At 52.9% G+C, this 12015-nt stretch overlaps 1 protein-coding gene across 3 annotated transcripts in view; it reads right to left on the bottom strand.

Moving 5' to 3' along the window:
- The window catches only part of TMCC2 (transmembrane and coiled-coil domain family 2), a 37807-nt gene extending 26743 nt beyond the window's left edge, over positions 1-11064 (bottom strand). The window contains exons 1-2 of one of the 3 annotated variants that reach the window (XM_013058222.2): positions 10722-11064; positions 10284-10629 (exon numbers count right to left, since the gene is read on the bottom strand). In XM_013058222.2, the coding sequence (XP_012913676.1) occupies positions 10284-10490 (207 nt within the window). In that variant the 5' untranslated portion in view covers positions 10491-10629; positions 10722-11064. Of the gene's footprint in view, positions 1-9231; positions 10234-10283 lie in introns of those variants that run through there. The other 2 variants (XM_004756425.3, XM_004756426.3) reach the window with 2 other exon arrangements.
- Positions 11065-12015: the final 951 nt, after the last annotated feature.

The raw sequence follows: 12015 nt of genomic DNA, 5'->3' as shown, positions 1-12015 counted from the left end.
ATCTGGCTAGTCATCTGTATCCTTTATAATACCTTTTATAATAAACTTCACTTCTATGGGCATGTCTTGTAACGCAGTCAGAATGTGACCACTTCTTTAGAATGTGGTTTCCAAATGAGTGTCTCTTCCCTCAGACTGGCACAAACCACTTAGGCTGCGGATCCCAGACGGCTCTGGCCCCGGCCTTCCCTCTCCGCTCTACTGCTCCCCCAGGCTGCACAGCTCAGGCCGGGGCAAGACAGCGTGTGGTCTAATTCCAGACAGCGTCCGTCGGGGGGGCTGGCTGATTTGGCCAAGCCAAGCCCCAGGCAGAGAGCAGCAGAGACAAAGAGGGGATTGGGATGTGCAAGACCAGAGGAGAACCCACACTCTGTAGCTCCTAAGAGGGAAACTCAGAACCTGGTCATTTGGGGCTCAGGGAGCCATAGCAGGTCTTCGTCTGTGAGGAACAACCCATAACCTCATGAGACAAACTCATTTTTAAAAAACAGTTCAGTTCAAAGAGATGAGGCGCCTGGGTGGCTCAGTCGGTGAAGTGTCTGCCTTCAGCTCGGGTCATGATCCCAAGGTCCTAGGATCGAGTCCTGGGCTCCCTGCTCAGTGGGGAGCCTGCTTCTCCCTCTCCCCCATCACACCTCCCCCCCATTTGTGCTCTCTTTCAAATAAATAAATAAAATCTTTAAAAAAAAAAAACACAAAAAACAGCTCAAAGAGTTACATGGACTGAATTTTCTTTTTTTCTAGAAACAAATAGAGCAGAAAACCTTAGACCATGCAGAAACCGGGGGGGGGGGGACCCACGTTTAGATCTGAACGAGTTGACCCAGCTCCTACCATTTCTTTATACCTCTGGATTGTTCGTAGAGTTTAGGATTTCCATTTTTGGCTTCTTCGGAGTCTCCCAACCATCCCCAAAATAGGCAGGGCCCTGCCATTACCCATTCCACAGACCAGATAGGTTACCTCTGCGCCACACACCATGGACTCACGGTTTACAGTTTTCAATGATTTCCTTTTTGTTCTCCTGCTCCATTATCTTACTTGATTTTTCCCAGACACTAATAAACACAACAGCGGCAACATTTCCACTTTTCGACGAGGGAATGAAGGCTACCGCCATTCCTCCTCAAGAACTGAACGCTGGGGCAGCCTTGGTGACCAGGCTCCCCCGTGGGAAGAACCATCCCTGCATGAGCGGCCTGAGGCAGGGCCAGGAGGCACCTGCTTTGGGCAGAGCCGACATGTGCAGGGCCGACGGACTGGGGAGCACACTCTGCCATCGACTTGGAAATGGCCAGATCCTGTGGCCTCCGGAGCAGGGACAGCCAGGACCCTCCTTTGTCCCCAGGCCCAAGCGGATACCAGACCGCCCTCCAGGCCTCACGGAGGGGGCCAGCTGGCTCTGGCACTGGCCCAGCCGCTCCTGCCAAACAGTCCCGTTGCATAGTCCACATTGTCCTAGCATTCCGTTCCAAGTCTCTTTATCCTCTCCCGACCACTTCTGACCCAGCTTCTCCAACTCCACGGCCCATCTTCTAGATCTGCTCGGTTCCCCTCAAAAGACTTCGCCAGAGGTCCCAGAGCTCAGAGCCGTCTCCTCCCACTCCAGGCCCCGGGACACGAGCAGAGGCGCTGTGGCCAGCAGCCACCACTGTCTGCCCTGTTGCCTCAAACCCTAACATCCTTGGTCAGTTTATTTTAAAATCACACAGCATTTTGCAAAGCGCTAATCTACACCATCATTCTAACCTGAGGCTAGCCTCACCTCCGGAGGGAGAATGGAACTAGTGTCAGCGTCTCCGTTTTGCAGATAAAAAAAAACTGAGGTTCAGCACGTGCAGTTGCTCATTCCAAATTACACAGACAAGCCTCCGACCTCCGGTCTAATTTACCTTCGCTGGCTCACACACTGATTCCAAGACTAAAGCAGATGGCGGTATTTACAGGCATCCCAGAACAGTCTCCCAGGCAGGTTGAAAACAAACCCAAAATGCCTGGAGCAGGGTGGATGGGTTGCCCAACTGTGATGGTCGACCTGCCCATGTCACATTGTAGGACGCAGGTAAGGGCTTTTACAACCATGAGCCTTCAGTTCACACCTTCCCCATCTGTTCTGCAGGTAAAGGAAAGCCAGAGATAGCAGTCAGATGACCGCAGGACTTTTGCCCCAGCGGCACCGAGGAGCCTGCTAAAAAGTCTACAGTAGGCATGAGGGGAAAGAACAAAACAGGAGTCCAAGAATAATAGGACAGGGATGTTGCTCCAAATGAAGGGGTCTTCCCTTAAAAAGTGCTAGGCCAGAAAGCTGGGCAACACGGGAGCTGGTAAGGGGGGTGATCTGCAGGTAGGTGTCAGAGAAGAGGCAGTTGAGGAGTTTTGACATAACATGGTAAGTGTTAAAAAAAAAAAAACAAAAAAACCCAAAAAACAAACCCAACAACTCAGCACATATACATAACCAGCCGCAAGTTTTGGAAATGAGGAAAACCATGGTGACTAGCTTCAGGGAACTTGGCCACCAACGCAGCAGAAAGCACCACCTGCTCTGACTAACAGGTCCCAGCTACTAAATGTCACTTGCTTTTCCACGCTGACTTTTGCTTTTCCCCAGCTGCCAGAAACCATTTTGGTGGCCAAACGAAGCCATGTATTAGAAGAGAGCTGAGATGTTTCAGAGTTAGGGGTGAGACATAAACAGAGCTCTCCCGATGTATCAGAACTAGGCGCAACTGTCTCAGAGCTGCCCGGAAGCCAGGAGTTAGCCAGAAAGGACGGCTTCCCAGGGCAGGTGCCAAAGCCAGGAGACGAGAAGGCCGGGGCAATTGCTATCCCCTCCCCTGGGACTATTTTTCAGGGCAGCGAGGACCCCCTGCCCTTGGGATGCCATGCCTCTCCCAGGAAGAAAGGGTGAACTGGCAGATTTTTGCAAGATCCTTCCCGAGAAGGCTGTGGTCTCTAAACAGCCAGGCTTCATCCGTTCTCCTCCCTGGGTGTGGGTCCACCAAAGGGGAAGTGTGCTCCAAAATTTGCCAACCCAGCTGCTTGAGGCCAAAAGTAAAATGCCTCGGGGTACAGCGTCTTTGGTACCATGTGGTTAAAAATAGCCCAAAGCGGCTTCTGATTCCTACAGGTCCCTGTGTTCTTAACTCCCAGAAAAGCTGCGAGGCTCTTCACAAGCCACACTAACCTACAGCTAATTACCCCAACCTGACAGCTCACGGCACATCCCTTCCTCCCACCTGGGTTCGGAACTCCCTCTGCCCCACCACAGCGTCGGCTGTGAGGGTTCAGTGGGGTGACTGGGTCACCGTGAGCCTTAGCAAGCCTAGGTCGCCAACGTTCCTCTATTTATAGGGTCTCTATGGAAACAGGGCCAGCATTAAAGAGCTAATCGCTGTCAAAACCCACAGAGTCCTACTCTCGAGATACAAAGTGGATTGCGGAAGTCTCCAATTGCCCTGAAGCTGCTCTGGGTGGGGAGCCTGGGGCTGGGGCGGGAGAGGAACCCTGACCCCAGGTCCGGCACCCACGAGGACCACGCCGGAGAAGAGCGAGGAGCTGCCAATGTTCAGGCCTGTCTGGGGTTTCCATTAGAAACACAGTGATGGAAGAATTTTCGAATCATTGATTTCTTTCCCAGCATCACAGCTGACACTTAAAGAAACAGACTTCCATCCAGGGGCACAGGACTTCCCCATTCTCCATTTTATTTTAAGTCTTCCTTCCTTGATGGCTTCAAGAATTCTGCCTAGTGCCAGGGCAAGTCTGGGAAGGTGGCCACATCCCTGGGTTTCTAGGCAGAACTGACTCAACATATACCAGCATGGAAGATTTAAAGAGTTACCTGAGTGCCTCTTGTGGTCCTTCCCCTGCCTCCCTGCCTGCCCCCTCCGTGAAGCCATCCCTGATGGGTCTCACAGCCTTGCTCGGAGCTCCAGAGAGCTCATCATCCGCTCCCCTTGCAATTAATCACGTGCCCCTGACCTGGCTCCCGGCGCTCCCTCAAACCTGTTAGCCGACTTTCCACCTGCTTATGGCCAGACTCCTCCATAGGAGCGAATGGAGGACACGAGCTCTGCCATCTGTATCTTCGTGTCCCTAATATTACCTGGCGGTTGCTGCATCATAATATATTTTCTGACCAGAAACCATCCAAGCCTACAAAACCCTCTTACAAAGGACTTAATCCTTCGACAACAACCTTTTGCAAAATTATAAAATGCTCAGACAGGCAGCTTTCTCTCGTGCCTAACCCAGATCCCTCCTGCTACTATTCAAAGCCTTATCTTTTTTTTTTTTTTTTTAGATTTTATTTATTTATTTGAGAGAGAAAGAATGAGAGGAAAAGTCAAATCTTGCTCTTCTCCCACAACCACAAAACACTCCTGCCATCCCTCAACCGCTTTGTTCTTTAACTTTTTTTTTTAAGATTTTATTTATTTATTTGACACAGAGAGAGAGATCACAAGTAGGCAGAGAGGTAGGCAGAGAGAGAGGAGGAAGCAGGCTCCCCACTGAGCAGAGAGCCCGATACGGGGCTCAACCCCAGGACCCTGAGATCATGACCTGAGCTGAAGGCAGAGGCTTTAACGCACTGAGCCACCCAGGTGCCCCTGTTCTTTAACTTCTTAACACAGAGAGAGGCTTCAGTGCTGGGTTGATCAAGGTGGGCCCTGTCCAGTCCTGGCCTCCTTCTAAGAACGCACCCTCCTGGTCTGTGAGGATTTCAAAGGGAGAGGCCATTTCTCAGAGGACAGAGGAAGACAAAGAGGAATTGTGAGCTAACCTCCAGAACCACCGAGAGATTTTCTTCCCCAGCTCCTGAAACTCACATTTTTTTTTTTTAACTTACACCCAAAATTCAGGTCTTATCTGATGTTTCAATTCCTTTTTGAGGGAGAGGGAGACAGGGCTGTTCATGGGATTGGCTGCTAAGAACAGTTAGATACACAAAAAGCAGCACAATCTGTAAATACTGGCCCTGCAAGACAGTTCCCACAAGAACCACGAGGGCAGCTGCGAATTCTAAAACCCGAGATGTAGAAGGGGAACAGGGAGCTGCCTTTGCCACATGCTTTGCCATCGGTCACGGATTCTCCCCGAGCCCACACACAGGGTGCTCCGAATATTACTGCCCTTGGGGCATTCGCTGCAGGTGCGGTAAACACCAGGTAAACACCAGGCGGCCTCAGCATTCCTGCCACCCCTCCACCATCCCTATTTACAGGGCTGGGACAACAAAGGACCCTGGACCCACAAAGACCCTGGCACGTGCTGTCCCACTGCGTCCATTTAGGAAGCCTCTCTCTTATTTGGTCATTAACATCCTACTCTCTCTTTAATATCTTGTTCTAGGGACACCTGCGTGGCTCAGTCAGTTAAGTCTCCGACTCTTAATTTCAGCTCAGGTCATGATCTCAGGGTCTTGGGATCAAGCGCCGGGTCAGGCCCCCTGCTCAGCACAGAGTCTGCCTGTCCCCCTCCCTCTGCTCCTCCACCCACACACACGCCCGGGCGCTTTCTCTCTCTCTCAAACAAATAAAATCTTTTTTCTTTTTTTAAAGATGTTATTTATTTATTTGACAGAGAGAGAGACCACAAGTAGGCAGAGAAGCAGGTAGGCAGAGAGAAAGAAGGAAGCAGTCTCCCCGCCGAGCAGAGAGCCCAATAGGGGGCTCTGAGATCCCAGGACCCTGAGATCATGACCTGAGCCGAAGGCAGAGGCCTTAACCCACTGAGCCACCCAGGCGCCCCACAAATAAAATCTTTTTAAAAAATATCTTGCTCTCATCCCATCTCTTCCGATCAACCCCATGTGTTTCTGACTCCATCCAATGATGCTCAAAGCACCCCTAAGTGTACGTGTCCTCTAATGGATGATTTTCTGGCAAGTAGTTCATCCTGTAGACTGGGAGCTTACCTGAAAGCCCAACTACTTACTGCCTGTTGCCAAAGAACGAATTTCCCCTTCCCCTGATCCGAGGTCTACAGCAATCCTACTTCCCTGAGGAAACCATCCAGCCTCTCGTCCAGCCTGAACATATCGCCTTTAAAGCAGAACTAGGAGGCCACATAGAGTCCCCTCTAACCCCAGAGCCTTCCACTAGACCCCCCCAGAGCACACACACCTTCATTCCACCCACGTTCCCGTGAAGAAGCTTGTCTTCTCCTCCACTGAAGAAGTGGAGACACGGAAAGCCGTCAGCTGGATCAAGAGACATTGCCACAAAAAAACCCAAAACACAAAACCAAAGAAGGGGCACCTGGCTGGCTCAGTCAGGAAAACATGCAATTCTTGAACTTGGGGTCGTGAATTCAAGCCCCACGTTGGGTGCAAAGCTTACTTAAAAAAAAAAAAAGAAAGAAAGAAAGAAAAAGAAAAGAAATTAAACAAATACAACAATAGAAAAACGAGCAGAGCTTTTGGGAATATCAATGTTCTTTCTCGACGTGGGTGGTAGGTAGATGGGGCGTCTGTTTTGCTGTAAACTGCACATGTATGTTCTCAGACACTTTCCAGGACATGCCCTACTTCACAGTTAGAACAGCGCCTTTCCCAGGGAGGTTGCTCAGCATCTGCGGACTCCTGACCCCTTCCCATGGAGAGTCTACAGGAGTGCTGAAGGAACACGGGCCATTCGCGAGGGGCTCATGCGCCTGTGCTCACCAGGAAAGGTGGTGAGCCAGCGAGGAGAACCCCACGGCCTCTGGCTGGGACGTGCCCCCCAGCTAGTCGGCTTCTTGCTTTTTCTCATCTTCACTGCGAACAGGCAGGAAGGTCGGTCATCGTGGTAATGAGAAAACATGAGCTGGAACCCACATGAGTCTTGAGTCAAAAGCACTTCGAACCAGGACTGTAGTAACAGACCTCAGGGCACCCCCCTTTTTTTCCCTCTGGGAAAAAGATGAATAGTGCCCAGAAATCCCTGGGGAAATTATTCAAAGGGGCTTTGGTGAGGGGAAAAGAACATCAGGGGAAGGACTCTGGCCAGCACACCCAGAGTCTTCCTTTTGGGAAGGGCTTGATTCCTCTGGCAGCAGAAGGGGTGGGAGAGGTGCCGAGGCTGGTGATTTCCTCCTTGCCTTGAGGATTCTAGACCTTAGGGACAGAACCAGCTGACTCTTACACTCAGCCACTCATCCCAGGCCTCAGCAAGAGCCATCACATGCTGTATTGTTAACAGGAATGTGCGCTCCACGCGTCCCTTTCTGCAGTTTTCCCTCAGCTCCTCCCCACTCCCATTCCTGCCGGAGCTGGGTTATCCCGCTGGAGAATTCCGGGGTCCTTTGGGTCCTCCAGCTCTCTCCGTTACCAGCTATCCTGGCCTGTCCTCCCAACTAGCAGGGAATTTGCAGCAGCCCATGATGAGAACAAATACATGAACCCGAGCAGTTAAACGGGGACTCCCAGGCCACAGGGGCTGGGCACTGGGACTCTGGATTGTCGCTTCATGTTGCAGGGGTGTCACCTCAAGTGTGTGGAGCAGCGAAGAAGGTCCCCGAGTATCCCCAAGAGCCTCCTGTGAGGCAGTGTCCCTTTTCAGGTGATTTTCCAGTAACAATTATATAATCGCTCCTTTAAGATTGTCGTGTAAACTATTTTTCCTTCTTTCACTGGCCCTCCCATCCCATAACCATGACCCCTGACCCCTGTAGCAGAAATTTCCACTGCAGAGTAATACACTCTACAACACCGAAGGGCTGCGGACAGAGGCCAAAGGGGCCCCTGGAACCTGTGGCTCCTAATAGCTTGGGCATTCAGATCTCTTTGGCAAAGATTCCTCCCTGCCCCAATTGCCATTGGAGGTAGTTCAGACAAAGCCTCTGATTTTTTGGCCCCTTCCTCAAGATAATTTCCTCCAGTGCACTTAATCGATCGCAATGCCTGGAGTTGTCATAAGAAAACAGAACTGGGACCAAAGGACCCAAAGTTCCTACCTCCCAAGTTTAAAATGAAAACCAAAGCAGAGCTGCTGATCTTCCTAGGCCAAACCCAGGTACGGGGCAAAGGGAGGTTACAAAAAAAAAATGAAAGTTGCCCCTTTCCGGTACCACCAGCAAATCCAAAACAATCCTGCTTCTACCCCATGCTAGAGCCAGTCACGGAATTTTTCCCTCATCGGAAAACTGTGCCACCGAAACAACTTTTCCAGCACTGGAAACCAAGTTTGGACACACTTCAATATCCTTATTCCTTTTTTCCAGAAAAGGGCTCAGGAAAGTTGAGTGATTTGCCTGAGGTCACACAGCAAATCAAATTCCGATGGCCCACAAGTTCCTATCTGGTTCCAAAGTCCCTACCTTGTAAACATGTTTTGATAAAGCAGACAGAGATAAACAGGAAAAGGCCCGGCTTGTCACCCCACGCTCCCACTGAGCCTGCAGCAGCTCTGTTTTCTGCTCCTTGTGCCTGGGTCCACATGGCTGTGATCTACCTCAGTGAGATGTTTCGGGTAGGGGAGTGAGGCTCCTGTTCTCACATCGAATCTCAATTCTGCTTCAGGGAAGTTTAGCAGTTAATATCAGGTGTGGAGTTGCTGCTGTGTCTGCCCTAGCCACAGTGAAGGTGTCGCCAAAAAAAAAAAAAAAAGAGAGAGATTAGAAAAGAGATAGATGATATAGGAGGGTGGAGATGAACGAGCTTCTTAAGGCAGCATTATCCAGAGACAAAGACACCGCAGCCCCCACACCACCACCAGCCCACCTTCGCTCGTGTAGGCAACCAAGGGAAGTGAATGGAGCTGGCAGTTTGCACTGCCGGCCTGAGCTGGAGACTGGGGGAGTTTCCAAGCAGCTTCTCATCAACTCAGGGAAGGGTCCCATCTGGCCATAGAATCGAGGTTTACTCGCCGGACTCATCTTGGATGGGCCCAGAATGAGGCTGGAGGCCAAAGGCTGCAGAAGAAGGCTCCCCTCCTTTCCACATCCACATTAAGGGGACCCATTTCTGTTCATCATCTCACTGAAAATAGGAACCACACGGGGTGGGCTTACAGGTGACAGCTGGGACAGGCACCAGGGGCTCCTTGGGCCTGACTCACAGCACAAGCCTCTGCAGGCTCTTGGACATAAGGCTTGCCCCCAACCTCTGAAAAGGACAGCCGCAGCCCCAGAGGTCACACTCCCACAACTACCAGTTTTTTGGAAGTACACACAAGGAGCTAGCTGTCTCCCTTCCTAGCCCTCCCCGAGGCACACAGACAGGTAACACACAGGTAAGAGCCCACTCACCTGCGCTCCGACTTCCTGACTCTGAGCTGCTCAGGCCAAACGAGGAATGTCATTGGCTTATTCTGGTAAGCTCTTTAGTGGCTGCTGCCATAGGATACAGGCTTTATTTAACATAATGGAGTCCTCTGGCTCCCCTAGCCCAGACCTTGTACCCCCTCTGGAGAATATCTCCCCGGAGGCATCAATCTCCAAGGCATCTAAGTTCCTTCCTTGGGCTGACATCTCGCTCAGCCCCGTGGTGAGCCGGCTCGCAAATCCTGAGCCTGCAATCCCTGTAGCAGCTCCCGCAAAGGTGCATTATTTATCCCTGCTGCCGTTTTAATTAATAGAGAGACATATTCAACATAGCGCGATCATTGTCTCGGCAACCGCGGGCCAGGAAAATAAAGGGCTCCCAGGCTGCATGTGATTGGCTCTTCCGGATTCTGGTTCTAACTGCCGGCTCAGCATGTGTGCCCCAAACCAGCCCAAGTACCGCTTGGCCACCTGTCAGTTCTCCACCCTGGGGGTTGGTTCAGCCGGCAGGCAGGGATCTCCAAGCACTAGCTTAACCTCTGGCTCCACCTAACGGCAAGAAATCCACACTCCCCTTTCACAGATGGACAAACTGAGCTTCATCCAGGAAGGTCCCAAAAGGAGGAAACTAATGCAGCAAAGGAAAGGGATGGTCCTCTGCTCCGCCTCCCACGTTGCAATTTTCTTCCCCTGCCATCTTACAGGAGGGAAAGTGATGTCAACTTTTCAGTTAGCATCTTGGATTTCTCCAGCCCTTTGTCTGCGAACAGCACTTCACACACATTATTCAAACCATCTCGGGTGGGTGAGTCACTAGAACGTCTGCTGAATAATGAGGAACAAACACAGAGGCCTGAAACGGAGCTGAAAGACGGAGGCACCAATGGTACCTGACGTCCAGCCCAGGGTTCTGGCCGAGCATCCTCTCTGACCTTTGCCTGGCTTCCCCATCACTTTCATCCTGGGCAAGCACTTCTGCGTGGGGCGGGGAAAGCTAAGTCGCCGGCTGGGCTTGCCGGGGGATGGTCTGCGCTCACCTTTAAATCAGGAGGCTTGCTTCGGGGCCCCGGGTTGGGCGTCGCGGCCGCGCCCGCGTCTGAAGTTGGCCCGCCTGCGGAGTTAGCACCCGCGGCCTCCCCAGGCCGGAGGTCCGCGCCCGGCAGGGGGCCCGCGGCATCTTCCAGCCCAGCTCCATCCTCCTCGCCCGGCTGTTGCTGCGGCTCGTCCGATTTGCACCTCTTCATGGTGGCCGTGGGTCGGCAAGGGGACTCTCTCCTTCCAGCGCGCCGTCTTGGGGGAGACCGCACCCCCTCTTACACTCAGAAGACGAGGCCCGGGGGTCTCAATTAGCAACGAGGAGAGGGAGTCGGCGGGTCACAATATCTTGAATTAAAAAATAAATCTTTTTAAAAGGAGGGTGAGGGAGGGGCGAGGACACGGAGCCTTGGTCACAGCCTGGAATAGTTCATTCCGACCTGGGGAACGGAGGCAGGTCACAGTCGAGGCTGGGCGGCAGGAGTCCTTGGGCAGTCATTGGAGCGGGAGGAGGAAGACAGCCCCCGGCCCCCCAAACTTTCTGCTCCAGGGCGCGGACAGGGCGGAGGGGAGCTGGGCGGCACGGCGCATCCCTCCCGGCGGGCCGGGCTGCTGGGCGAGGCAGGGCACCGCGCAGCCGGCCGGGCAGGTCTTCGGCGGCCGCCCTCGGCGCGGGCTGCTGCGCCCCCCCGGCCCCGCCGCCGGCCCCCGCCCCGCATGGGCCGGCCGCGCAGCCCGCAGCGCGCCCGGCCCCCTCCCCGGCCGCGCGCCCCGCTCCCCGCCCGCCGCGCTTCTTGCTGCAAAGCCGCGACCGCGGCCCCAGCCAGCGGTGAGCGCGCAACCTACCCCGCCCGCTGCCTCCGCCCGCGAGGGGGAAGGCGAGGCAAGGAGCGAGTGACAACGGCAACGGGCCAATGGGAAGCCCGGAGGGCTGAGGGGGCGTCGCGCGGCCACGTTTTTAGGGTTGGTTGCACCGCGCGGTCCCCCTGGAGGGATCTGGAGGGCTCTGCTGCTGCGTTTTGGCATTGCAGAGAGCGGGCTGCGGAGCAGAGGCGGGGCGGCGCGCCACCCCAGACGCGGTCTTGGCAGGAGCCGGAGGGACCCTCCCAGAAAAGGCTCTCTTGGGAGTTCCCCCGCCCACTCGTTCTATTTGGCAGGGAGGGGGCGAGATAGGAATGTTTATCATCAGTGCGTTTTGCTCTAACTTTGCACATTACGTGTGTAGAGCCCTTCAGCGAGGGAGATACTGATCCCCTCTAGGATGTATGGTCCGCAGCACACACCCTTGCCCACATTCAGAGCTGCAAATGCGGAGGGAGGGGCTGCTCTTCGGTCCCTTCAGCCCTCCTTCCACTTTAAGTAGCTATCTCATAGGAGTTTTAGCTTTATGCTCAGAAATTAGAAAGTACTGAATTAGTTAACATAATAATGCAAACTATGAAAAGGCTTTTAAATCAGAAGGGGTGTTAATAGCAGGAGGTTGATACATATGGAAAGGAAGAAAAAAAAATGCAACCTCCTTTTCCCCTGAATCTCAGCCAAACTGTGCTAGTAACCTAGAGGCAGAAGAGAGTAAATATTGGGGCTACCAAGATATGGAGCAGAGTAATAACTCCATCTGAGTGTCTACTGTGTGCTTACTATGGATACAATGCTTTTTGTCCATGCAGCAGCAGAGACCACTGGTTCTCAAAGGATGGTCCCAGAACCAGCAGCATCAGCATCCCCCAAATC

The sequence above is a fragment of the Mustela putorius genome, unplaced genomic scaffold (assembly GCF_011764305.1).
Source record: "Mustela putorius furo isolate JIRA1106 unplaced genomic scaffold, ASM1176430v1.1 tig00000508_pilon_pilon_pilon, whole genome shotgun sequence".
NCBI classification, from domain to species: Eukaryota; Metazoa; Chordata; class Mammalia; order Carnivora; family Mustelidae; genus Mustela; species Mustela putorius.
The sequence above is the reverse complement of the archived record's forward strand: the minus strand, read 5'-3'. Positions and strand labels throughout refer to the sequence as shown.